Here is a 27,227-nt window from a genome sequence, read left to right as displayed (position 1 = left end):
ATTCAAGTTGAATGGTGACAAACACATTGTCAACACTGCTATATGTGACACTAACATTGCACGATGGTATGCATGTGTTGAACATGTCAAGAAGGTGGAGAAAGAGTACTGGCTCAAAGAAGGCTTGCAGGGGCAAACAGTTAATCCAGTTGTCATTCATCAGGACACTGATGTGGAAGAATGGAGTGGACTTGATGAAGTTTAATTCTGTTATTATATTTACAGATAATAATAGTATCTAGCTAGATGTGCTCAAAGAAACATGAATTCGTTAACAGTGACAGAACTGACTAATTCCAACGACTTCTATTGTCACACGAGACACTCATTTCACGTAACATTATCATGAAAATATAAATATTTACTATCTGTATGCTTAAAGCTATTAGAAATGCATTGCTTAATTTGGAATGTGAAAGACATCAAAACACAACACTTTTGTCTCCAATATATGTTTTCTTCAATGAGTGTGCATGATTGTTTGTGCTTGTGTCGGAGGGAACGGAACTTTAGAAGTTGTTAGGTCCTAAACATAGGTGGTCCGATTAATGATTTAGTGTAAATATACTTTCTGTGTTCTTTAAATGCATTTCCACTTAGGTACTGCATAAACAAAATATGACATTAACATTACAAATTTAAAGATTTCAAACTAAAGGATAATTCTCACTAATGGGTTTTGTGGTTCTTGTTGAACAACTCAGAGAAACAAACTCCATATGATGGTTAACAGCTGGCACCCACCTTACCCTATTCACGACCTGTAACACCTCTGCATACCTGTCACATGCGGAGCTGACCTACATTGACAAACCTTCACTGTTCTGACCCAACGCTGCCACTGTTACAGGTCATTGGCTCCCTCCCTCTGCTAACAATCTGCTTTCTGCTGTTTACTTTGTTGACAGTTATATAGATTCTTTCATACAAATGCATAAAATCAGCGATTTGCAATGTGATTAGGTTGTCTGACATCCACTTTCAGAGTTTGAGATCGATTGGATCATTGGATAAAGAGATATTTACAAAAACTGGGTCCATGTGCCTTCCATGACAAAGCATAGAGACAGGATGAATATTCTGGCGATCATTTTCAACATTTGGAAGGTAATTACTGTTACACCTATCACAATGCGTGTAGACTAGCCAAGAGGAACACCTTGAAACAGCTAGTCATCAGATGCCCATCACCGACTACCCAGTGAGACTTGTGTAGACTAGCCAAGAGGAAAACCTTGAAACAGCTAGTCATCAGATGCCCATCACTGACTACCCAGTGAGACTTGTGTAGACTAGCCAAGAGGAAAACCTTGAAACAGCTAGTCATCAGATGCCCATCACTGACTACCCAGTGAGACTTGTGTAGACTAGCCAAGAGGAAAACCTTGAAACAGCTAGTCATCAGATGCCCATCACCGACTACCCAGTGAGACTTGTGTAGACTAGCCAAGAGGAACACCTTGAAACAGCTAGTCATCAGATGCCCATCACCGACTACCCAGTGAGTCTTGTGTAGACTAGCCAAGAGGAAAACCTTGAAACAGCTAGTCATCAGATGCCCATCACCGACTACCCAGTGAGACTTGTGTAGACTAGCCAAGAGGAACACCTTGAAAAAGCTAGTCATCAGATGCCCATCACTGACTACCCAGTGAGACTTGTGTAGACTAGCCAAGAGGAAAACCTTGAAACAGCTAGTCATCAGATGCCCATCACTGACTACCCAGTGAGACTTGTGTAGACTAGCCAAGAGGAACACCTTGAAACAGCTAGTCATCAGATGCCCATCACTGACTACCCAGTGAGACTTGTGTAGACTGGCCAAGAGGAAAACCTTGAAACAGCTAGTCATCAGATGCCCATCACCGACTACCCAGTGAGACTTGTGTAGACTAGCCAAGAGGAAAACCTTGAAACAGCTAGTAATCAGATGCCCATCACCGACTACCCAGTGAGACTTGTGTAGACTAGCCAAGAGGAAAACCTTGAAACAGCTAGTCATCAGATGCCCATCACCGACTACCCAGTGAGACTTGTGTAGACTAGCCAAGAGGAAAACCTTGAAACAGCTAGTCATCAGATGCCCATCACCGACTACCCAGTGAGACTTGTGTAGACTAGCCAAGAGGAACACCTTGAAACAGCTAGTCATCAGATGCCCATCACCGACTACCCAGTGAGTCTTGTGTAGACTAGCCAAGAGGAAAACCTTGAAACAGCTAGTCATCAGATGCCCATCACCGACTACCCAGTGAGACTTGTGTAGACTAGCCAAGAGGAAAACCTTGAAACAGCTAGTCATCAGATGCCCATCACTGACTACCCAGTGAGACTTGTGTAGACTAGCCAAGAGGAACACCTTGAAACAGCTAGTCATCAGATGCCCATCACTGACTACCCAGTGAGACCCTTGTAGTTGCAAGTCACCAGCTTCCCATCACTAACTAGCCAGTGAAACACCATGTAGCAGCTAGTCACTAGCTGCCCATCACATATTAGCCAGTGATACACCTTATAGCAGCTAGTCAACAACTGCCCATCACATACTAGCCAGTGAGACACCTTGTAACAGCTAGTCACCAGCTGTCCATCACTGACTAGCCCAGCAAGACACCTTGTAACAGCTTGTCACCAGCTGCCCATCACCAACTAGCTAGTGAGGCACCTTGTAACCACTAGTCACCAACTGCCCATCACCAACTAGACAATGAAACACCTTGTAGATGCTAGTGACCAGCTGAGCCTTCCCATCACTGACTAGCAAGTGCGACACCTAGTCACAAGCTGCACATCACTGACAAGCCCTGTGAGACACCTTGTAAAAGGTACTCACACTTTTCAGTAAAAGTGTTATCCTGCTTCAAACCACATTTAAGGGTACCTCCACTCTGGGCCAGACAAACCAGTAATGGTCAGGGGAGGCCCTGTCAACCCACTGAGTCAGACTGTCCAGTTGCAGGACACAGCTGGCCCTGTACACTTCTCATTGTTTTCACTTGATATTCCTGACAAGCTTGCTTGACAAAGTTCTTGTGGACTGTCCGAGACAAGCAGTTAGAGAGACACTAGAAAAGCAAAAGCCACAACACTGATGATTCTACACAGTACTACATGCACAGAAGAATGAAACATCGTTTGTATTTATGTAACTTTATTCCCAGTTTTTACTTCCATACATCGGCATCGTGAAACAAGATTACAAACCACTAAAACACAAGTTTCCAAGGCATAGTAAATAACAAACAAGATAAAACCTAACAAAAACAAAAAGTCTAAAAAGAATGTAGATAAAAATTCACTTCAAAACAGTCTCCTAAAGCAGCAGATGAGCATAATAACATCTGAATCAATATTTTTAAGAAAATTGTTTCGGGTCCTGTAAAGAAAAAAATTCTGGCCGATGCTGAAATTTTTGGTTTAGCACTTAGTGTTTGACACCTGAGGTTAACGAGCCAAAGTCCTCCCCTAATGAGGATGGATTAAAGACACATGGATAACAGATACTGTGAAAGTCAGCACTATGGAGCTTGTACATAATTATATTCCCTGAAATATCATACACAAATTATGCACTTTGTGAACACGAAATATTGAATCATTTACAAGATACAGAAGCTTCAAGACAGGACAACTGAGACACTGATATATATATATAATAACTACACCTAACGCAAAAGGGGCTCGTCTTCACATCATCCTCAACATCATCCTTAACATCATCTGATCATCATCTCATCATAATCTTAACAGCATCTAAACAATATCTGACCGTCCTTGTAGTGAGGTCGGCAAAACAACAGCAGTGATATAGTTACAGGTCAGACTTCAGACAACCATAGCTGGTACTAACTGACCAAAGATCATTCAACTGGGTGTTTCAGCTGGATTCAAACCCACAACAATCCACACCAAAAATGACAGAATTATCATCTACTTACTAAATTACCTAAATTGTTATCCCGCTTAAACAAGATTTAACTGGACGAATCTAAATTAAACTAGATTGAACAAGTATGTGGTCAAGTTCAACTAGGTGCGAGGGAATAGGTGTTGACGAGCACACCTCTAAGAACTGCCTAGAACATCAGTCTCTGAAAATAGGAGGATTAGTCTTCCAAGCTCACTGAATAAAGTCTAGTGTTACGCAGGTTATATACAAATAGATTATTCTGTACAAGAACATCAATAACTTCTCCTTCTGCTGATGTGATCGGTGTTTACAATGAATCCGTAACAATGTTCAGACATTACTAGTCATGATGATTATAAACAATACATGAATCTCGCAATTGGCAGTCGCCAGGGCACTTCAGACACATGAAATATATTTACATTAAGACCATTCACACAGCTGAGTATAGTCAGACAATCACACTCACATCCTCACAAGCCCTGCTGTATCACAAGTTCACAATATTCCCCACCTTCAACGCCATACAACCTCTCTTAGAATTTCAAGCTAGTCATGGAAAAGTTTCTTTGTTCAATGAAGACGATATTATGTCAGTGTCGTTACACACGACTTGCCCTAAAGTGGAATCCAGTTACCATGGATACCCAATTTTGACCACAACATTAAGTCGAGATTTCCTTTCCATGAATAGATTTTTATAACATTCTTTCCTAATCTGGAGAAAATGAAGCTGAAGAGATCCTCAAAGATCATACAAACTTGGAATTTTAAATCGTTCTGTTTGTATAATATGTTAAATATGTTTAGTAATATTCTCAAACGCACTCATTAGCATCATACAATACTTTGATGTAGGCACAAACGTCTGTACTGTATTTCTTGCAATAGGTTAAGTCATAACAATACAATTGTCCATGTTGACAGAGTATCTAACAAATCACTTGTTACACTGCAACAGTATTGAGCCATTTCATCTGTCTTCAGCTACATTCAACTTCAAAAATTATACTTGAATTTTAAAAAAGTTGAGAGATGGTTTACTGAGCTGGACTAGTGACCAGGCGCTGCTGTACTTGTGATGTCGACAACAACGTCCTCTCCACTACATCATGTATCACACAGCCTGCCCGGCCTCGGAGTCTCGGATTGGTCACTCAGGTCTCCTCCAGTCGATCGTCTATGCCATGACTGGCTGTCTATACTTTGCCATCGAACACCTCTTGATGCAAGGCTGGGAACACTTCCTCGTATGTTCCCGGTTGGGTCATTTTGATGTTGTTGATGGCCTTAGAGTGTTCCTCATTGATGGTGCGGAGGACGGGGACTGATGTCAGCAGCTTCAGGAACAGTGTGTCAGGTTCTGGGAACACAAGTAGAGAGTAAGTGAGCGGAGTGAGTGAGTGGAGTGAGTAGATGAGTGAGAGGAGTGAAGTGAAGTGAAGTGAAGTGAGTGTATGAGAGGAGTGAAGTGAGTGAAGTGAAAGAAATAGAGTGGGTGAGTGAGAGAGTGAGAGGAGTGGAGTGAGTGAATAAATGAGAGTGAAGTGAGTGAAATGAGAGAGTGCAGTGAGAGAGGAGAGGAGTGAAGTGAGAGAGTGAATGAGTGAGAGGAGTGAGTGAAGTGTGTGAAGTGGAGTGAGTGAGAGAAGTGAGTGAGTGAGTGAATAAGTGAGAGGAGTGAAGTGAGTGAAGTGAGTGAGCAGAATGAGTGGAGTGGAGTGAGTGAATAAGTGAGAGGAGTGAAGTGAGTGGAGAGAGAGAGGAGTGAAGTGAATGAGTGAGTGAGCGGAGTGAAGTGACAGTGAGTAGAGTGAGTGGTCACTGGGTGTGTGACTGACTGAGTGCAAGCGACTGACTGTGAGTAAGGGAGAGAGTGTGTTGGGGGAGGATAGGGGCGCATTGTGTATATGTGACTGAATGTGAGAGAGTGAGTAATTGAGAATAAGTGTGTGGGGTGTGTGAGGGTGGATATGGGGTGGCCGGAGCTGACACGTACCAGGGTGGTTCTGGTCCAGCATCATATACAGGGACTGCTGGAACAGAGTCTGAATCTTATTCAGAGCCTTCACATTCTTCAAACCCTTGCGATCTGTAACCAAACATCACCAGATCAGCTGTTGGCCATTTAATGCTAGAATTTACTGACTGTTTTTAATATCAGTTCTTTGACTTCAGTGACACAGATGAAATGTCAAGATGCTTCCCTGTTGTCATCCAGTAGTTCTATATTTAGATCATAATCACGAAGTGAAATTCCTTCAGACCAACTCACCAGGGCACATGATGAGGCAGGCTGTGAACAATCCAATCTCGCTGTCTGTCAAATTCAGGGGGTTGATCTCTCCTGCAACCTTGAAGAACTCTTGGAAGAAGTTCCCCATTGGCATCGACATGATAACCTCTCTGAAAACAACACCCACAATAAGTTACATTGCCCTATGTCTAAGGTCCTAAAACAACACCCACAATAAGCCACATTGCCCTATGTCTAAGGTCCTAAAACAACACCCACAATAAGTTACATTGACCTATGAACAACCCAGATCATTATGTAGTATAGACAGCCAGGGTATAACAGGTACAGCACCATAACTGCCTGTAGGTATGTAGCATCATAGATGCTGTCTAGACTCACTTTGGACACCTCATCTTGTGTGAAGGGTCCAGCATCTCCTCCTTCTCGGTGTCAACCAGCATCGTGAAGCGTGTCATCATCACTTCGAAGGATCCCTGCTTCAGCAGCTTTATCTGATCATCCTGTTCAATCTCTGTGAAGCCTGCAAACAAACAATAACAAACTATTTATCACAAGGACTAATGCATTCACCAACAAACGATGATTATTAGGGTGAATCAGGGGTTCAACATCCTGTGATCTTTGTACACCTAAGGCAATTCTGCAGAATAGCATCTCTGATATCTTTAGAAACTGTAATCCAACATACCAGTTGTACTTCTGATCAACTTTAGTGGATGCCAAGCATATGTTACAAATGTACCCTTGAATCTCTCCCTCACCTGGCAGCCTCTTGCAGAACTTGACAACATTGGTGATCTCTGGCACCATCTGGGTCAGGAAACCTTGCCACATAGAGTCGGCATTTAGCGACAGCTTGCTCATGTCGGGCTGCAACACAACACAAGACCTAAACATTGCTTCAACATCATTGCAACATCACCATAACATTATCACTACAACATTACCTAAACATCATTGCAACATTACCACAACTTTTAACCTCCACATCATCGCAGCATCACTACACCATCACCTCAACATTCTAGTTTTTGGTTTTGGCAAAGATAGCATGAAACTAAACCAGAATATGTAAGAACAGACATCAACATTTCTGTTAGATCCATATGAGAAAACATTTTGTAATAATTTCGAATAGGTATATGCCAAAAATATATACACACACGGCTTATTCAATCATTAACATCCAAAAACTGGAAACAACAACAGGGAGTTATGAAGCAATGAAATAATGTAAAACAAGCTTGATCCATGTCAGTCAACTCACCATCTGCATCTGCATGGGGGATTTGCTGAGTCTCTCCTTGGCTTCCTGAACTGCCTTGATTGTGTTCAGGGACGTGCTGAGGTGGGCGGAGGTGACTGCTTCCTGGACCTGCAATATCAACTGCCTCCTTGACCCCATCGGCGTCTGCTTTGCCTCATCCAGCATCCGTAGGACTTCCATAGCCTGGTTGCCATTGGAATCAGGGTAGTCACAGGCACCTGTAGATGTGGGCTCGGTCTTGATGGTGTCTGGGGGCATGATGAACGGCATGGACATTGGGGCATTCAGGTTGGACGTTGTGGACATTGGGCTTTGTGTGTTGGGCATGACCGTACTGGCCATTGGGCTGGAGAGGTTGGACACGTGGGTGGTTGAGATGCTGGGCAGGTTGTTGTTTCCCATCTGTGTGTTCATCATGCCAATGGTGTGCTGCTGCTGCTGCTGCTGCTGCTGCTGCTGCTGGGTCAGAGTGGAGTTGGCATTGTAGGTAGTTGTAGGTGGCAAGGTGTTCATGTTGGTATTGTCCATCATCTGGTTGTTGTTGAGCATCTGTGGATGGTTGTTATCATGAAGAGGAGATTGGCTCTTGCTGCTGGCTGGGCTGCTCATACTGGAGTACCCAGACTCATTCCCAAACTGGATCATGCCCTGTGTGTACGTGTTCTGGTTCCCATCCTGGCTGTGGGTGGTGTTGGTGGTGCTCTGGGAAGTTGTGGTGCTGTTCTTGGCGTGTTCCCTGAAGCTGGCCTGAGCGGCTGACAGGAATGCCTGCATGAGCTCAGACTTAAAGGTGCCATTAGCCTGAAGGAGTTTCTGAAGTTCTGCCATTCTGAGTCTGTAGAGCTCTGCTGGGGAGGGGTATGGCGCAATAGGGAGGTTCACTTGATGTGCTCGTTGTGAATCACCACTTACGTCTTTCAGCCGTTTGGGGCGTCGACCAAGGCGTGATGCTGAAATGAAAGGGAGAATAGTGAATCCAAGCAATAAATAGGAGCAATCATAAAATCTCAGTGTCACCAAACATCAAGTCCTGCAATATCTTCTGGTACTTTCTAGATCCCTTCACTACCATCTTATGTGAGGACCTGCCCCTTCCCCACCTTCTAATGTGAGGACCTACCCCTTCCCCATCCTCTGCTGTGACACCCTACCTCTTCCCTACCCTCTACTGTAATGACTTATTTCTTCCTTACCCTCTGTGATGACCTACCCTTCCCTACCCTCTACTGTGACAACCTACCCCTTGCCTACCCTCTGTTGTGATGACCTACCAATTCCCTAGCCTCTACTCTGAGGACCTACAGCTTCCCTACCCTCTCCTGTAACAATCTACCCCTTCCCTACCTACTACTGTGATGACCTACTCCTTCCATATCCTCTTCTGTGATCACCAACCCCTTACCTACCATCTACTTTGAGGACCTCCAGCTTCCCTTACTGTTCATGTAGACACAAACACTGTGATCCCCACATCTCAAAATCATGACCTTTCTTGCCAAGATTTCCAGCAGACATCATCAAGTATTAGATGACATGTATGACATACCATCTAATCATCATGGATGTCAATGCTTAACCTTCATCTAGCTTAACAAGGGATGTGTAAATTCTGTCCTAATGTTTGAGGTTTTTTTCTGCCATGAAATATTTTCTCAAAGCATGAAACAAACACTAAACTGGGTTAATGCTCCACACAAACAAAGACTGGGAAAGAATGTTCAGGTCAACAGTTAAATTGTTTAAATACAGTTTATAAGAAGCTGTGATGTAGTTAAAGAATTCAGATATTTATAAACTTATGACAAGCCTTCCTGTGTGAGTGTCAGGGAAGCCTGGTAACGTCACACATTCACCATTCTACGCACACAAGTGTAAAGTGGTTGTAGTCTGCATTTCATACAATACATACAGCCCATACAGGTTGTAGCCTGCATGTAGTACATTATATACACCCCAGACAGGTTGTAGTCTGCATGTCGTACACTGTGTACTGCCCAGACAGGTTGTACCCTGTATGTCCTACACTGTGCACTGCCTAGACAGGTTGCAGCCTGCATGTAGTACATTATATACAGCCCAGACAGGTTGTAGTCTGCATGTCATACACTGTATACTGCCCAGACAGGTTGTAGCCTGTATGTCATACACTGTGTACTGCCCAGACAGGTTGTAGTCTGCATGTCCTACACTGTGTACTGCCAAGAAAGGTTGTAGTCGGTCATACACTGTGTACTGCCCAGACAGGTTGTAGCCACAATGTAGTTCAGTACCTACTGCCCAGACAGGTTGTAGCCTGCATATAGAATAATATATACTGCCAAGACAGGTTGTAGTCACCATGTAATACATTATAAACTGCCCAAATAGGTTGCAGCCTGTATGTAGTATACTGTATACAGCCCAGACAAGTTGTAGCCTGCATGTCCTACACTGTGCACTCCCTAGACAGGTTGCAGCCTGCATGTCCTACACTGTATACTGCCCAGACAGGTTGTAGCCTGTTTGTCATACACTGTGTACTGCCCAGACAGGTTGTAGCCTGCTTGTAGTACATTATATACACCCCAGACAGGTTGTAGCCTGCATCTCATACACTGTGTACTGCCCAGACAGGTTGTAGCCTGCATCTCATACACTGTGTACTGCCCAGACAGGTTGTAGTCTGCATATAGTACATTATATACACCCCAGACAGGTTGTAGCCTGCATGTCCTACACTGTATACTGCCAAGACAGGTTGTAGTCTGTATGTCATACATTGTGTACTGCCCAGACAGGTTGTAGCCTGTATGTCATACACTGTGTACTGCCCAGACAGGTTGTAGCCTTCATGTCATACACTGTATACTGCCCAGACAGGTTGTAGCCTGTATGTCCTACACTGTGTACTGCCCAGACAGGAAGTAGTCTGCATATAGTACATTATATACACCCCAGACAGGTTGTAGCCTGCATGTCATACACTGTGTACTGCCCAGACAGGTTGTAGCCACAATGTAGTTCAGTACCTACTGCCCAGACAGGTTGTAGCCTGCATATAGAATAATATATACTGCCAAGACAGGTTGTAGTCACCATGTAATACATTATAAACTGCCTAAATAGGTTGCAGCCTGTATGTAGTATACTGTATACAGCCTAGACAGGTTGTAGCCTGCATGTCCTACACTGTGCACTGCCTAGACAGGTTGTAGCCTGCATGTAATACACTGTGTACTGCCCAGACAGGCTGTAGCCTGCATGTAGTACATTATATACACCCCAGACAGGTTGTAGTCTGCATGTCGTACACTGTGTACTGCCCAGACAGGTTGTAGCCTACATGAAGTACAACAGATACTGCCCTGACAAGTTGTAGCCACCATGCAATACATCATAAACTGCCCAGTCAGGTTGTAGCCTATATGTTGTACACTTTTTTACTGTCCAGACAGGTTGCAGCCAATTACATTCTGATCAACTTTCAACTATTTGACTTTTCTGTTGGTTAAAAGTGAAAGATCAGTAAACTCAGCTAGTCAATCTGGTGTAGCGAACACCCCTTGTTAAACAGGAACCAAAAAAATACTAGAGCATTAACAGGTAAACAGCAGGTCCCACAACACAGCATTGATAAACACACTATATGGAACCCCATCCTTGGAACCTTCAGTAATGACAATGCTGACAATGCTTCAAGCAGACATTTGATAATTACACACATGAGTATTGAGAGAAGACCAGGTATTACAGATCCTATTCACCTGCACTAGGAGGTCGATATTATCAGGTATACTGACGCCAGTACAAACAACACTGCTAACACTATACCTACAGAGACAGTCTTGAGAGAGGTATTCAGCTGATGAAGGTATGAATGTCAATGCCCCGCCCCTGGAGAGAGAGAGAGAACTACAAGTGGCTTACCTTCGCAGATGGCTCTCACAGGAAGAGTGAAGCTCACTGAGAACTGCCTCCATTTATACACCAACAGTGAGATGAGTTAATGATGGCTGAGGGGGGATGAGGGGGACTAGCCAGGGCAAGTTCACACTGACCACTGACTGACCAGGGTCAGGAGTCCCTGGAATGACCCTATTCACAGCAGGTTTTCTAAAGCTTATTGTCACTGTTGTCAAGATCAATAACAGTCTGTTGTATGGAAACAATTGATGTGAGCTGGGGAGAACCTGGCACCCCTTGAGAAAATTTTGTAAAGTCTTGGGAAGTGAAGACTCTGCATACATTAACATAGATTTGAGGGGGAGAACTGAGTGGCTGACAAGCGCCCCTCCCATCATTTGATACCATCAGCTCCCTGTCTGTGGGTAGTTGCATGATTAGAGTTGCAGACTTGGCCATATGATGGAGAGTTGCAAGATAACAGTATCTCACCAAGATGTCATTCCCAGACTTTTTTGAGAAATTCGGTCAGTTGGTTCCATGGAAATGTTTTGTTTCAAATCAAATATCTCGGTTAAAGATTTTCAAAAATGGGGTCAGTGTTGCAAAACACCCAAGTTTGTCCCCAGTTGAAAGTCGATGTAACTGACACACATCATATTCTGCATCCCGCACTTGTCTCTTGCTTTGCAATACATATTTCTAACCAAGGACTATGTGTTGTCCATTACAGCAATGCACCCTGTGTGATCATCTCATAAATGTAATTCAGAAGAAAGATAAAGAATTATTTAACAGCAAGTCAACTGACAAACATACACATTGCAAAAAAAGTCTTCAGTTATACATCAATGTAGAATTGACTGAGTAAGTATCAGATATTTCAACGATGTAAATTATTCATTAATGTAGCAGTGTTTTAAGCTGTTCCATAATAAACAATGTAGTAGGTTTTTTGGTAATATAGTAAAGTAGTAAGTCATTAAGTAATGTAACAAAGTAGCAGATTCTTCAGGAAATGAAATAATGTAATAATTTATTCAGTAATGTCACAGTGTAGTAATATATCCAGTAACGTCACAGTGTAGTAATATATTCAGTAACATCACAGTGTAGTAATATATCCAGTAACGCCACAGTGTAGTAATACATTCAGTAATGTCACAGTGTAGTAATATATCCAGTAACGTTACAGTGTAATAATTTATTCAGTAACGTCACAGTGTAGTAATATATTCAGTAACGTCACAGTGTAGTAATATATCCAGTAACGTCACAGTGTAGTAATTTATTCAGAAACGTCACAGTGTAGTAATATATTCAGAAACGTCACAGTATAGTAATTTATTCAGTAACGTCACAGTGTAGTAATAGATCCAGTAACGTCACAGTGTAGTAATTTATTCAGCAATGTCACAGTGTAGTAATATATTCAGTAACGTTACAGTGTAGAAATATATTCAGCAACGTCACAGTGTAGTAATATATTCAGTAAAGTCACAGAGTAGAAATATATTCAGTAACATCACAGTGTAGTACATATATTCAGTAACATCACAGAGTAGTAATATATTCAGTAACGTCACAGTGTAGTAATATATTCAGTAAAGTCACAGAGAAGAAATATATTCAGTAACATCACAGTGTAGTACATATATTCAGTAACATCACAGAGTAGTAATATATTCAGTAACATCACAGTGTAGTAATTTATTCAGTAACGTTACAGTGTAGTAATATATTCAGTAACATCACAGCATAGTAATATATCCAGTAACGTCACAGTGTAGTAATTTATTCAGAAACGTCACAGTGTAGTAATATATTCAGTAACGTTACAGTGTAGAAATATATTCAGCAACGTCACAGTGTAGTAATATATTCAGTAAAGTCACAGTGTAGTAATATATTCAGTAATGTCACAGTGTAGTAATTTATTCAGCAACGTCACAGTGTAGTAATATATTCAGTAACGTTACAATGTAGAAATATATTTAGTAACGTCACAGTGTAGTAATATATTCAGCAACATCACAGTGTACTAATTTATTCAGAAACGTCATAGTGTAGTAATTCACTCAGCAATGTCACAGTGAAGTAATATATTCAGCAACGTCACAGTATAGTAATATATTCAGCAATGTCACAGTGTAGTAATATATTCAGTAATGTTACAATGTAGAAATATATTCAGTAACGTCACAGTGTAGTAATTTATTTAAGAAACACAACTATGTAGCAAGCTGTTCAGTGTTGTAACAAAGTGGTAACTTTTTAAGTCACATAAAAATGTAGTAAACTATTCATTAACATAACGATGTAGTAAGTCATTCAATAATGTAGCAAAGTACTAAGTTAGTAACTAAAGTAACAATGTAGTAAATTATTCAGTGATGTAATAATGAAGTAAGTTATTCAGTAATTTAACAATGTAGTTAGTTCCTCACTAAAGTAACAAAGTAGTAAGTTACTAAATAATGTGACAATGTAGTGAAATACTCAGTAATGTAGTAATGTGGTAAGTCATTCAGTAATGTAATGTAGTGAGTCACTTTGCAATGTAACAATGTAGTAAGTTATACAGTAATTTAACAAGGTAGAAAATTATTTACTAATGTAATAATGTAGTGAAATATTCAGTAATGTAATAATGTAGTGAAATATTCAGTAATGTAATAATGTAGTCAAATATTCAGTAATGTAATAATGTAGTCAAATATTCAGTAATGTAATAATGTAGTCAAATATTCAGTAATGTAATAATGCAGTATGTTATTCAGTAATGTAAGAATGTAGTCAAATATTAACTAATGTAATAATGTGGTGAAATATTCAGTAATGTTGTAATGTTGTAAGTTATTAAGTAATGTAAGAATACAGTAATTATCAGTAATGTGACAATGCAGTAAATCTGCCAGAATTGTAACAGTATCGTAAATTATTTAGTAATGTAATAGTTTAATAAAAGTTATTTAGTAGCTCAGTTATTTAAGGGGGTGGAACAGAGCTCATCATTTCCCAAGGATTCATCAAAGAAGATACTCTGGGATATCTGAGCAAAACATGGCCAAGTGTTATTGGTGATTTTCAAAGAAATATTTGGAGGCTTCACATGACCCCAATGACTTTTATCTAAGCTAAGCATTCAGGAACTAGTTTCAAACAAAAAGCAATCAAAAGTTAGAGGAACACATTTTGTAATAATTGCAATACTTCCCAACTACGTCTTAATGACTAAAGTGATTCTAACTGAGAAAGCTTCACCCTGCACATGTTCACCTGTTACCGTCAGTGAGTGATAACACCAGAATTTCAAAACTGCTGCCACACATCATGAATACAGACAAAGGCAAATGAATGTATCCCTGACATTGACTCAGGAACATGTAGTGGACTGTAGGGAAACTTATGGTTGATGCCAAAATAGGGAAAAGATGAAGGCACAGCAGATCTGGAATTGTCCATCAGTCTGTTGCCCAGACAACCAGAGAATTACAACATGGAAAACTAACACAAAGAAATATTTATTGATCCTGTAATGCATCAATAGTATCTTGATGTTCCTTACTCAGCTATCATGATCACAAACACCAACACTGATGCGGTAGAAATCACAATTAGCAATTAATTTTCTCAAAGAAGCAGAAATACACTGAACCTAGCAGTCCACCTTGTCTTAGCCCATTGTGTCAAGTGTCAGACATAGCAACAAGAAGCACCATGGTTTTATGATTCTCCATACCAATGCTTTATCCACGCGAAGAGTTAGATGGGCACACAGGATGACACAGCTCATGGGCAGATGGCACAACATGTATTAACACTTAGCGATGAGAACACCTAGCGTGGGTGTTTTTTTTCTTTCGAACATTGTAAATAAGGCTCCATGTGAAATAAGGCTTCATTTGCCCAAGGTCATGTGATTGGTCACTTACTCTTCATCCATCAAGCATACTGGACCTTACTTAAACATGCATCAAGTTATCAGCATACACACAAATATTCACGGTTCTATACTGATTGTGAGCCAAAATTTATTTAGCTTTATAAGATAAGGTAAGATATTCATTTCCAGAATGTTCTATGCAGAAACAGTGACAATATTCTATAAACTACATGTACAATATAAAATAATTATATAATGACTCAGAGTATCAACATATATCATAATACCAATGTGTAAAACAATGGCCAAGGACCATCTAAGTCATCTTCTAGATTTGTTTAAAGTGGTACTTATGGTAGCATTTACAGGGAACTTTCTGTGGACTCTTGCGATTTCCTGTGTACCCAAGCCTACGTGTTTCATACAAACACCAGACAAGACTATGCTTGTCATAAGAGTTGACTAACAGGATCCAGTGGTCATACTCGCTGACTTGGTTGACACATGTCATCGGTTCCCAATTGCACAGATCCGTGCTCATGCTGTTGATGACCGGATTGTCTTGTCTAGACTCGATTATTTACAGACCACTGCCATTTAGTTTGGAGTGTGATGTAAAACTAAACTCACTCACTCACATAGATACTAAGATTTGAAAGGCCTGTTCCTGTTCCTGTAAGGGCAAATGTAGCCTGATGCCAGTGACCCGGACAGTAACACTGGGCCACACAGTCAACCCAATTCCCTGGTCTCGAGGTCACACGCTAGGCTACAGATATTTGGGTATAGAAAAGTCGGGCAGGCCTTACACTGATACAGACAGCTTCAGTAGGCTTCTCATGCAACCCTCCCTTCTCATACAACCCCCACCCCTCATTCCATCACATCCTCAAACAGATCCACAACAGATCACCCAGGAAGGGTGTATCACAGGAATCTGGAATCTACCCAGCTTAGTGACCAGACAGTTTGTACATGTCACTTGCATAATGTGACTACTCCAAGACAAGTGGTTGTGTAACAGTAGGCCTATAATGAGTCTGTATTGGACTCCAAGTTGTGTAACAATAGGCTGCCAGTCCTATGCTGTGTAGAAACCAACACAACAGCAAAATTAACAGCACATCTTCTGAAGGTTTATTGACCTTTGATAAGTTGTTTTGTTTATTGATGACATTAAAAAACATTTGAATTCAACACTCAGAAATATTAAAGTTTAACAGACATCTTGATACAACCTTTGCAGCTTAATGTATGCGATATACTTCACCATACATCACGATGTCTTGATGGTTCTGGCCATCAGGTCTCACATCAATCATCAATCCTGTCCCGTATGGACAACGTAACAAGCACATTGTTATGAAGGTTTACAAAATTGAGTGACTCCTGACAGGAATTTGTCTGGAACCCTGAAGGAAAAAGCATGATTGTTCTACAAACAAGATGATGAGTAATCGCTCACATTAATGATAATCACTCACATCACTCAGTGAAAAGTTTTCACCTATACTCTCTTGCCTGAAATCTGTCTGATGTCATTTGGTAGAACTGAGTTGAAACGCTGCATAGCTCTAGCTATATATGATACGGCCCTGTGATAACTGTTTCTATCTATTAGGAAAATTAAATCTAAGCCAGTCTCTAACAGACGCTATAGATAGGTGTTACAGTAAAGGTGTGACAGTATCGTTTCACAGGAACCACACAACTGACTAGATGTCAGAGCACTGACTTGGACACTTCCTGCTTAAACTTGCCCACAACTTCATTAATTAGAGCTGTAAATATACAACAAAATCAACAAAGCCATCTTGGTTCCATTCCTAGAAATATCCCTTGGTAGAGTTGATGGGTGGTATGATAGAAACAGGGGGCTCCCCATGACTGGTGTACACTGACACAGTACCCGTTTGCCAGGCTGTTTCGATTTTATTCAGAAATTATAAAGACGTCTCCAATTATTTACAACATATCTGTATTCCATTTAAAGGTTTCAATATTGATTTTAAGATATCAGTAAATAACAGGAGAAATATTTTAGTTAAATTAATCGTATCCAAACTAGTATTTTTGATATGATACCTTGTTATTGAGATGTTATGAAAAATTTCATAATTTAATATATCAAAAATACACTTTCGACAATATTTATGAACAACAATTGCATTAGAAATTTCTTCAAGGTTATCATCGCCACAAGCATGTTAGAGATACCCTTAAAAGTTTGAGACATCTTCATTTCAACTGGAGACATCTTGAATTCAATTACAGATGTCCTAAATCATGTCTATTTCTGACATCTTAAATCAGTTGAAAGATATTTATGATTTTGAAGATTTATATCCATAATTATTGATATATGTAATGCAATGAATGGGAAAGAATGGCTAAAATTGAGTATTCAAGGTATCGCTCAAGATATTTCCAATGCAAGATTTGTTAATTTAAATAAGGAGATTTACAGACATTTGCAAGATATCTGAAACTGAATTAAAGATATCAATTATGTTAAATTTTAACATCACGTTGTAAATCCAATGTAAGATATCACCAAATCTTTTTAAGATACTATTAATATGCCTTACCATATCTTTAATTCATTTTCTGACATCATGTATTTTAATGCTGACATCTATAACTATCTCTCTTTGAGATATCATGAATTTTTGTCAAGTTATCTCCAGTTCAATTCAAGACATCTCAATTTTCATTCCCAGGTATCTTTCAGACAATATTTTAAAAACAATTTACTATATCAGTATTTCTTAATAAACATGAAAACAGCTTGTCTTATCTTCACACAGCGCTGTGTTGTTTGCCATGTTGTGCACTATCCAGCCAATAGATGCTGATATTGGAAGGCTGGAGAAGAAAAGCTACTGTCTACAACAAACCACTTGATCCACAAATGTTTTCTGGCTTGCAGCATGGCACATGAATAGCAATGATCAGTCTTACACTTACAAAGCTGGGAAACATACATAGCAAGAATACAATTTTCACGAATCACAAGGAAAGCAGACGTTGACAGCAAAATATTAAAATTTGGGTCTGAACTGTCACAATATCATAGGTTTGAGTCTTATTATATGACTGGTATTTTCAATAATATTTATAAGAAGAAGTGTTTAAGCAATGATTTTAATGTTGTACAGTGAACTTTCAATTGAGTATTTCACCATTAAAGAAGAAAACATTCAACTGTGGGGAAAGGTCTAAACATTTGCTGCCAGTTCCAAATTATGAAACAGGTTTGTTCCAGGTTTTCCTACCTAAGAGCTAAACACGCAATCTCTGTCTGCGTTTCAAGGCTGTCTTTGATGATCATTATACACAGTTTTAGCAGCTGTCAAGATAAATTATCTTCCACACAACTTATCCAGTATAATATGCTCCCAGAAATCTACTGAAAAATGTAATTAATGAATTCTAGGAAACTCTTATCAAAAAACAAAAATACATAAATGCATCATGGTTTCAGGAATTGCCATTTCACATTTCTACCTGCGCAGTTACAAGATGAATTATGTATATCCCGTAGAGAAGACACAGACGCTCATATGACACCATCATGATATCCTATACAGCCATTTAGTCAATATGTAAGTCTGTCACTGGCAGAACATCACTCTCATCCCACTCTTACTTCTAATGGGTCTTTAGATCTGTAAGCAGCCACTTTTTTAAAGTATTAACAACAAAAAGAAAGAGAGAAATTATATATGATGGAGAACAAATGTACAGTTCTCTGACAATATTAAGAACATTCGGTCAATTAGGAACTGACCAAACACTCCAACACTGTAAATTTGTACCCAGTACACTTGGTGTTCTCCTCTTTATTCAATCTTTCTTCTGATGATGTTATTGTTGTTCTGACTCCAGCATACAATTATCACATGTTGACTAGGTCTAAAGGATCTGTAAGGAATGGGTGCACGAAAACAGAATAATATAGTTGTTATTGATAAACTATGTGGACTTCAGTCTCTCATGAAGTGTTGGTGAAACAGTTTGTACATTTATGACTATATCAAATAACATGAGGACATCGTCCAGATTAAACAAACGTGACACCTGACTCCTTCTAAAGGGGAAATGAAGTGAAAGTTTCTCTAAATACAGACTGCTTGTTTTTTTCATATTTTCCCTTCTTTATTTCCACTTCCTATGTGTAAACAAGCAGCCTCCCCGGCAACCCACTGTTTTGAGGGTCAGAGGGAACTAATAATAACCCTCCAAGCACAAACATTCTTGGAAAGAAAACATCCCTAGGCTGCAAATTTAATTTGTATGTCAAGCTGTATATAGATCTCCCATTTGAATAATAATTCCAGCATGCCTCACACACGTGGGGACACAGCCTTGGGAGAGATGTTTGGAAACCACTGAACTGTGAGCGACCTGACCAAATAGGGATCAATCTTTGATCTGATTGGTCAAAAAGAGGTCGAGGCTTCTGTGATTGGCTGAGCTCTGTACTTCAGATAAAAGAGCCGGCTTGGGCCCATTTGACTCCTGAATCAGCTGATTGTGTCATAAATAGCATTGGTTAACCCTTCGCCTGCTGAGTCATCACATTTCTACCTAGAACACAGTAGACATCAGCAGAAGATTGAGATGTGTCTGCATAATGTCCCAGTCATCACCTTGGTCCTTCATATACCTGTATGTACCTACTGGGTTCATGCTTGTTGCTTATAGAAGATTGGCACTATTCCTTCGTGGAATGCTATGCAATACATACCCTATACTATTTAATCTAATAACATAGTGGCAATGTTGGAACCTATATAACACACTGAGACTGTTAGGACCTATATGATACATTGACACTGTTGGTACATGTATAACATATTGACACTGCCAGGACCTATAAAACACACTGACACTGTTGGGACCTATATTACACACTAACACTGGGATTTATGTATCACTGGCACTGTAGGGTTGTGGTGCTCCTTTGGTGTTGTAAGCTACCTGGAGGTTGTGGTGCTATCTGGAGGTTGTGGTGCTATCTGGAGGTTGTGGTGCTACCTGGAGGTTGTGGGGCTACCTGGAGGTTGTGGTGCTATCTGGAGGTTGTGGTGCTACCTGGAGGTTGTGGGGCTACCTGGAGGTTGTGGTACTATCTGGAGGTTGTGGGGCTACCTGGAGGTTGTGGTGCTACCTAGGGGTTTTGCGTCTACGTTAAGTTTGTAGGTCTACCCTGGGATGGTGGGTCTAGAGGCTGTGCATCTACCTATGGGTTGTGCAGCTATGTTAAGTCTGTGGGTCCACCATGGAATGGTGGATCTACTTAGGGGTTGTAGGGCTACCTAGGGGTTGTAGGGCTACCTAGAGGTTCTGGGGCAATGAAACGAGAGTAGAAAGTGTATGTGTACATCCATGATATGGTAGTTAGGGTTAACTGCCCTGGCAGCAGTAGACAGTCTATCATATCATCGACCATGTTGCATAAGACAGCCTGTTTCCAGGAATACTCAAGTTTATCACACAAATTACTGTAACCGATAGTGTACACTGCTTCAGATAAAGCAATCATATCAGAACTGGAGCTGGCAATGTCCTCATGATGTGTGCCTGATGCTCTCTCCTTCAAGCAGTCAAACACACTTGCCTATCATGTCATACTTAATTAATACATCACATACATGACCCATCTACCCTCTGACTCACATCCATCCACCTTGTATGACACATGTCAGTCTACCCTGTACACCTCACAACCACCTACCCTGTATGACTCGCATCCATCTACCCTGTGTGATTCACCTGTATGACCCATGGCAAGCTATCATGCATGACTCATGGCAATCTACCCTGTATGACTCACTGCCAGCAACCCTGTATGACTCGCGCTCATCTAGCCTATATGACCCACCCAAGTTTCACGTAGTTTTAAGCATGTTTGAAACATGTACTCAGCTGCTTTAAGGTCAACTGACTGCCATGTAATGACAAGGTGCAAGCAGTATCTCATTTGTGAGATAACCCTTAATACCTAATCATGAATGCACTGCCTTCATTGACACTAACTCCTTTCCGTCATGAATCAATACCATATCAAGGCCAGTATCTTCATGTCACAAGCTCCACATGTTTCAATGTCAAGGTCAGGACTTTCCCATGCCATTTTCATAAGCTGAACAGACCTCCAAAGAAACATGTTAACATTCCATGAACAGCCTGTGAATCCACCATATTCTGACAACATAACTGGAACAATAATCCTTGTACAACCCCAAGCAGTCAGCAACATTCACGTTGCCATTCTAACCAACACATCAATCTTTCTGTACAAGTCTCTCTAGAAAATCATTCTTTCTGTACATGTCTCACTAGAAAATCATTCTTTCTGTACAAGTCTCACTAGAAACTCATTCTTTCTGTACAAGTCTCACCAGAAAATCAATCTTTCTGTACATGTCTCACTAGAAAATCATTCTTTCTGTACAAGACTCACTAGAAAATCATTCTTTCTTTACAAGTCTCACTAGAAAATCAATCTTTCTGTCTCACTAGAAAATCAATCTTTCTGTACAAGTCTCACTAGAAAATCATTCTTTCTGTACAAGTCTCACCAGAAAATTATTCTTTCTGTACATGTCTCACTAGAAAATCATTCTTTCTGTACAAGTCTCTCTAGGAAATCATTCTTTCTGTACAAGTCTCACTAAAAAATCAATCTTTCTGTACAAGTCTCACTAGAAACTCATTCTTTCTGTACAAGTCTCACCAGAAAATCATTCTTTCTGTACAAGTCTCACTAGAAACTCATTCTTTCTGTACAAGTCTCACCAGAAAATCAATCTTTCTGTACATGTCTCACTAGAAAATCATTCTTTCTGTACAAGTCTCACTAGAAAATCATTCTTTCTTTACAAGTCTCACTAGAAAATCAATCTTTCTGTCTCACTAGAAAATCAATCTTTCTGTACAAGTCTCACTAGAAAATCATTCTTTCTGTACAAGTCTCACTAGAAAATCATTCTTTCTGTACAAGTCTCACCAGAAAATTATTCTTTCTGTACATGTCTCACAAGAAAATCATTCTTTCTGTACAAGTCTCTCTAGAAAATCATTCTTTCTGTACAAGTCTCACTAGAAAATCATTCTTCTTGTACAAGTCCCTCTAGAAAATCATTCGTCCTGTAAAATCATTCTTTCTGTACAAGTCTCACTAGAAAATCATTCTTTTCTGTACAAGTCTCTCTAGAAAATCATTCTTCCTGTACATGTCTCACTAGAAAATCATTCTTCTTGTACAAGTCTCTCTAGAAAATCATTCGTCCTGTAAAATCATTCTTTGTGTACAAGTCTCACTAGAAAATCATTCTTTTCTGTACAAGTCTCACTAGAAAATCATTCTTCCTGTACATGTCTCACTAGAAAATCATTCTTCTTGTACAAGTCTCTCTAGAAAATCATTCTTTCTGAACACTCACTAGAAAATCATTCTTCCTGTACAAGTCTCTCTAGAAAATCATTCTTCCTGTACATGTCTCACTAGAAAATCATTCTTCTTGTACAAGTCTCTCTAGAAAATCATTCTTTCTGAACACCCACTAGAAAATCATTCTTCCTGTACAAGTCTCTCTAGAAACTCATTCTTCCTGTACATGTCTCACTAGAAAATCATTCTTCTTGTACAAATCTCTCTAGAAAATCATTCTTTCTGAACACTCACTAGAAAATCATTCTTCCTGTACAAGTCCCACTAGAAAATCATTCTTTCTGTACAAGTCTCACTATTGAGTCATTTTCTTGCATAAGACTTTCTATTAAATCATAAGCTTCGCTAGGAAATTATTTTTCTTGTAGAGATGTAACTCTTAAAGCATTCATCATGTATGACTATTAAATCATTCTGCCTGCCATATCTGTTTGGGATGGCGACATGTTTTTTTCAACACATCCATCTTACATGACAAGAAATTTATGGAAGTACATGAAAGAAACTAAAATCAACATTTATTTTCATTATGTTTTTTTTCTTGTAAATTCAGAAAGATAAAAACAATTTCTATAAATATCTAGGATAACATCATAACATTCTCACACAGCATACTTAATTCCTAAAAGACTACAATCAGTACAAAAACAAGGCCTTGTGTGACTATTCCATTAGCACGACGCAGAAGTCAGCTGGAGGGGAACAATGCAGAAATTATCAGGTGGTGTAGTTACAAACACACAAAACTCACAACTGGTGATAATGACTGTGTTAAACTGAAAACAGGACAGAACAACTATGTCGCTACCTTTGAAATTACATCTGAGCATTTGTCTCACACACCAGCATCTATTGTTTGCAGATAACTGTATTAGTTCTTGTACAACCTAACAGTTGAATTATCTATCTGTGCATATCTGGATGTTGTACTGATATCTGAACGTATATCTGATGATTCCTGTACACTACATATACTGTGAATTAGGACAATCTGCATCATGTATCAGCTTCTGGCCGTGAGAAGATTGCATTATGTAACATGTCAACATCATACTTGGGAAATAAAAATGCTTCAAAAAGATACACACAAAAAATAACAATCATGATGTTTGTGAACAACTATCAATCTTCTATGTACCTCAAGTTCTGATCTAAATACTAATCCAGGCATTAATCCAGGAAGAGTTGTTTCCCCTCAATACCAGCACGCTTAGGGCCAGCGCTTCTTGCACGTCGTCCAGTGTTTCCCTGTGTTACATACTCCAACACGTTTGCCATAGTCACTGGGTGTCAGTCACATTCAAAAATACTACATAAATAAACCAGGATCACTGGCATCTGCTCACGCAAACAAGTCATGACATCCCCATTCTTTATAATGATGGGATTCCTTGGGTACACTTCATACCACTAGGACCATCTATTACCACAGGCAACACTTCATACCACTAGGACCCCCTAATACCACAGGCAACACTTCATACCACTAGGACCGCCTAATACCACAGGCAACACTTCATACCACTAGGACCGCCTAATACCACAGGCAACACTTCATACCACTAGGACCCCCTAATACCACAGGCAACACTTCATACCACTAGGACCCCCTAATACCACAGGCAACACTTCATACCACTAGGACCGCCTAATACCACAGGCAACACTTCATACCACTAGGACCCCCTAATACCACAGGCAACACTTCATACCACTAGGACCCCCTAATACCACAGGCAACACTTCATACCACTAAGACCGCCTAATACCACAGGCAACACTTCATACCTCTAAGACCACCTTATACCACAGACAACACTTCATACCACTAGGACCGCCTAATACCACAGACAACACTTCATACCACTAGGACCCCCTAATACCACAGGCAACACTTCATACCACTAGGACCCCCTAATACCACAGGCAACACTTCATACCACTAGGACCCCCTAATACCACAGGCAACACTTCATACCACTAGGACCCCCTAATACCACAGGCAACACGTCATACCACTAAGACCGCCTGATACCACAGGCAACACTTCATACCACTAAGACCGCCTGATACCACAGGCAACACGTCATACCACTAAGACCGCCTGATACCACAGGCAACACTTCATACCACTAGGACCCCCTAATACCACAGGCAACACTTCATTCCACTAAGACCGCCTGATACCACAGGCAACACTTCATATGAGAAATGCTTCTTGTTACTGGAGAATCCTGGATCAGATGTTGATGTCGTCCATGCTAGTTACTACATCGTTTCGCCCCACTGATTCTCAATGGATAATGCTTGCTCCACCCCCTTTCATGTGCCGAAATGCATCGCCCACTTCATGTTTTTTTTGAGTGTTCTTACTTTCAGCATCAGCTATGGTTGGCAAAATATGTCTTCTGATATGATTTTCTCAAATCATTCAGTTTAAGCAGGTGGATAAACAAGATTACTAATGTCATCAGGCCTATTTTCTTCAGGGGTTGAATTGATGATAAAGTAATCCAACATTCAGGTCAATCTGGCCGCTTGCATTCCCTTCATAAATGTTCAAAGAAAGTCGGGTCCACAGACCTTATATTCAACACCATAGCCTCACAAACTTGTGAAAGTGTAATATCATCAATACCATCATTCCACTCATTAACACTGTCACGGCTGGGTATGAAAGCTGTTTATACATCCTCCATGGATGAATTGAAAACATGAACAACCTAAGATGACATGTTTGACGTGGTATTCATGACGTTATATGCTGCACTCATTTTCCTGCCACTTTCTTTTAAACGCCAAAATCTCATGGTACAAGTATGCTTCCCCGCCACGACTTGAGGTCCATCTAGTTACAACAGGATTTGTTCTGGCCTTGACAGTTGGAGTGGCATCTCGAGCTACACAAGCCTGGACAAATCATGATATAACTAAATGAATCTCTCAATGAATCTGTGCCAATGGGGTAGCTATAACAAACCAACCAACGGCAGATGACTGATGGCTTTACAAGATGACTTGTAATAAGATGACTCATCACACATGGAGTTTTAAGCTACATCAAAAGTAACTTTAAAAGTAGAATAAATTACTTTTGTAACTGAAATCCTCAATTTGTTTTGAATATATACGTACATAGGACAGTTTTAGCTGGAAAATGTCACCTTATTTCACCTCAGGCGTGTAAAAATGAAAACCAACTATTCACCTAATCAAAAGACCCTCCATCTGTTGTTTGCATTAAAGATACTTTGGTAAACACATAATGCTTTTATCTGCCTTGAAACAAACCTTGATCTACAACATTGACAGCCATACTGATTTGCTTCCAACACAAAAAAATAGGCATTGGTTACAAGTAAGGAAATAAATGGTCCAAGGGAGCTTACTCTTTTCACCATCACTGCCTGCGTCCATGAAGAGTTACTTCCCTTCCACTACACTCCCCACCACAATCCGAACACCTTGCCCTCAGCCTGGTCATTAACCCTGGTGTGAGAAGTTCAGTACAGGGAAACCCACTGAGGATGGCTGACTGCCCGCCCCCACACTTCCTAACATTACCTTACACAGCTATTGATCATCTGCAGCTGTCGGACAGCTTCCCATGCTGTGGCTGACCACTGCACCCAGTGCACTTGGTAGATGTATAAAATATTTTAAGGTACAATTACACAAAGAATTTAAGTGCAAGTGTGGCAGGAAGTAGCCTAAAATATATGTGAAATCACTGAACATCCTATGTCCTTGCTACTTTAGAATAACAAGTGGTCTCTTAAATGAACATATTTTACAGAAACTTCTTATAGTTACAAACATAAAATATAATGAAATGGAACCCTGAGACTTTCTTCACATTTTCTAGACTTGTGTGGGCTTTCTTGGACATATTTGCTTTCGGGTCTGTATGACAGACTATCGCTACTGATTGGGACCTCAAATAATGTAGCTTCATCGTATCTTGGAAGTACATCTAAGTAGCATAAATACAGTTTAATACATACAGACAGTAGAGCTGGTTCTCTTTACTCTCATGACTGAGTGATCATTATCCTAACACTGAACTAGGTAGAAGAATGGAGATAGAAATTGCTGAAACATTTCTAACTGATCAGTTTCTCTTTTTTCTCAGAAAATATCCAATGGCTACAGAATGCGAAATGATACAGTAGGCAACGTCTTCAAGTAGCATTTTAGAAGTTGGGAAGTACACTGCAGAACACACTTTATGGATAACAACTTCTTTTATTTTCCGTACAGATTCTTGTAACACACACATGAAAATAAAATTGTTATAAAAAATGTTTGTTCTATATTGAGGTACCATGCACAAACGAACACCACCACCAAACATAACACAGTTATGTCACTCAGAGATAAATAAGGATATTGACAAAGAAAGTTGATTGTACAAAAGGCCCTGTGTTTTATCTCTGTCTGTGACATCAGATACATCAGCAGAGCAGAGCTACGACAATCTTCACACATACAGTATACAGTATAGGATATCAGCACACAGTACTGAAAATAACTGTATTATGATTGGTAGGAACCAGGTCAGGC

The 27,227-nt window shown here is 40.1% G+C and overlaps 1 protein-coding gene across 3 annotated transcripts in view; it reads right to left on the bottom strand.

Moving 5' to 3' along the window:
• Nucleotides 1-3,134: 3,134 nt before the first annotated feature.
• Nucleotides 3,135-27,227, bottom strand: part of LOC137295511 (nuclear receptor subfamily 1 group D member 2-like) — an 87,712-nt gene continuing 63,619 nt past the window's right edge. For 2 of the 3 annotated variants that reach the window (XM_067826873.1, XM_067826874.1), the window contains 6 exons: nucleotides 7,438-8,387; nucleotides 6,932-7,040; nucleotides 6,549-6,690; nucleotides 6,186-6,316; nucleotides 5,910-6,002; nucleotides 3,135-5,273 (listed from right to left, as the gene is read on the bottom strand). In XM_067826873.1, the coding sequence (XP_067682974.1) occupies nucleotides 5,110-5,273; nucleotides 5,910-6,002; nucleotides 6,186-6,316; nucleotides 6,549-6,690; nucleotides 6,932-7,040; nucleotides 7,438-8,387 (1,589 nt within the window). In that variant the 3' untranslated portion in view covers nucleotides 3,135-5,109. Of the gene's footprint in view, nucleotides 5,274-5,909; nucleotides 6,003-6,185; nucleotides 6,317-6,548; nucleotides 6,691-6,931; nucleotides 7,041-7,437; nucleotides 8,388-11,343; nucleotides 11,366-27,227 lie in introns of those variants that run through there. The other variant, XM_067826875.1, reaches the window with a different exon arrangement.

The sequence above is a fragment of the Haliotis asinina genome, chromosome 9 (genome assembly GCF_037392515.1).
Source record: "Haliotis asinina isolate JCU_RB_2024 chromosome 9, JCU_Hal_asi_v2, whole genome shotgun sequence".
NCBI lineage: Eukaryota > Metazoa > Mollusca > Gastropoda > Lepetellida > Haliotidae > Haliotis > Haliotis asinina.
The sequence above is the reverse complement of the archived record's forward strand: the minus strand, read 5'-3'. Positions and strand labels throughout refer to the sequence as shown.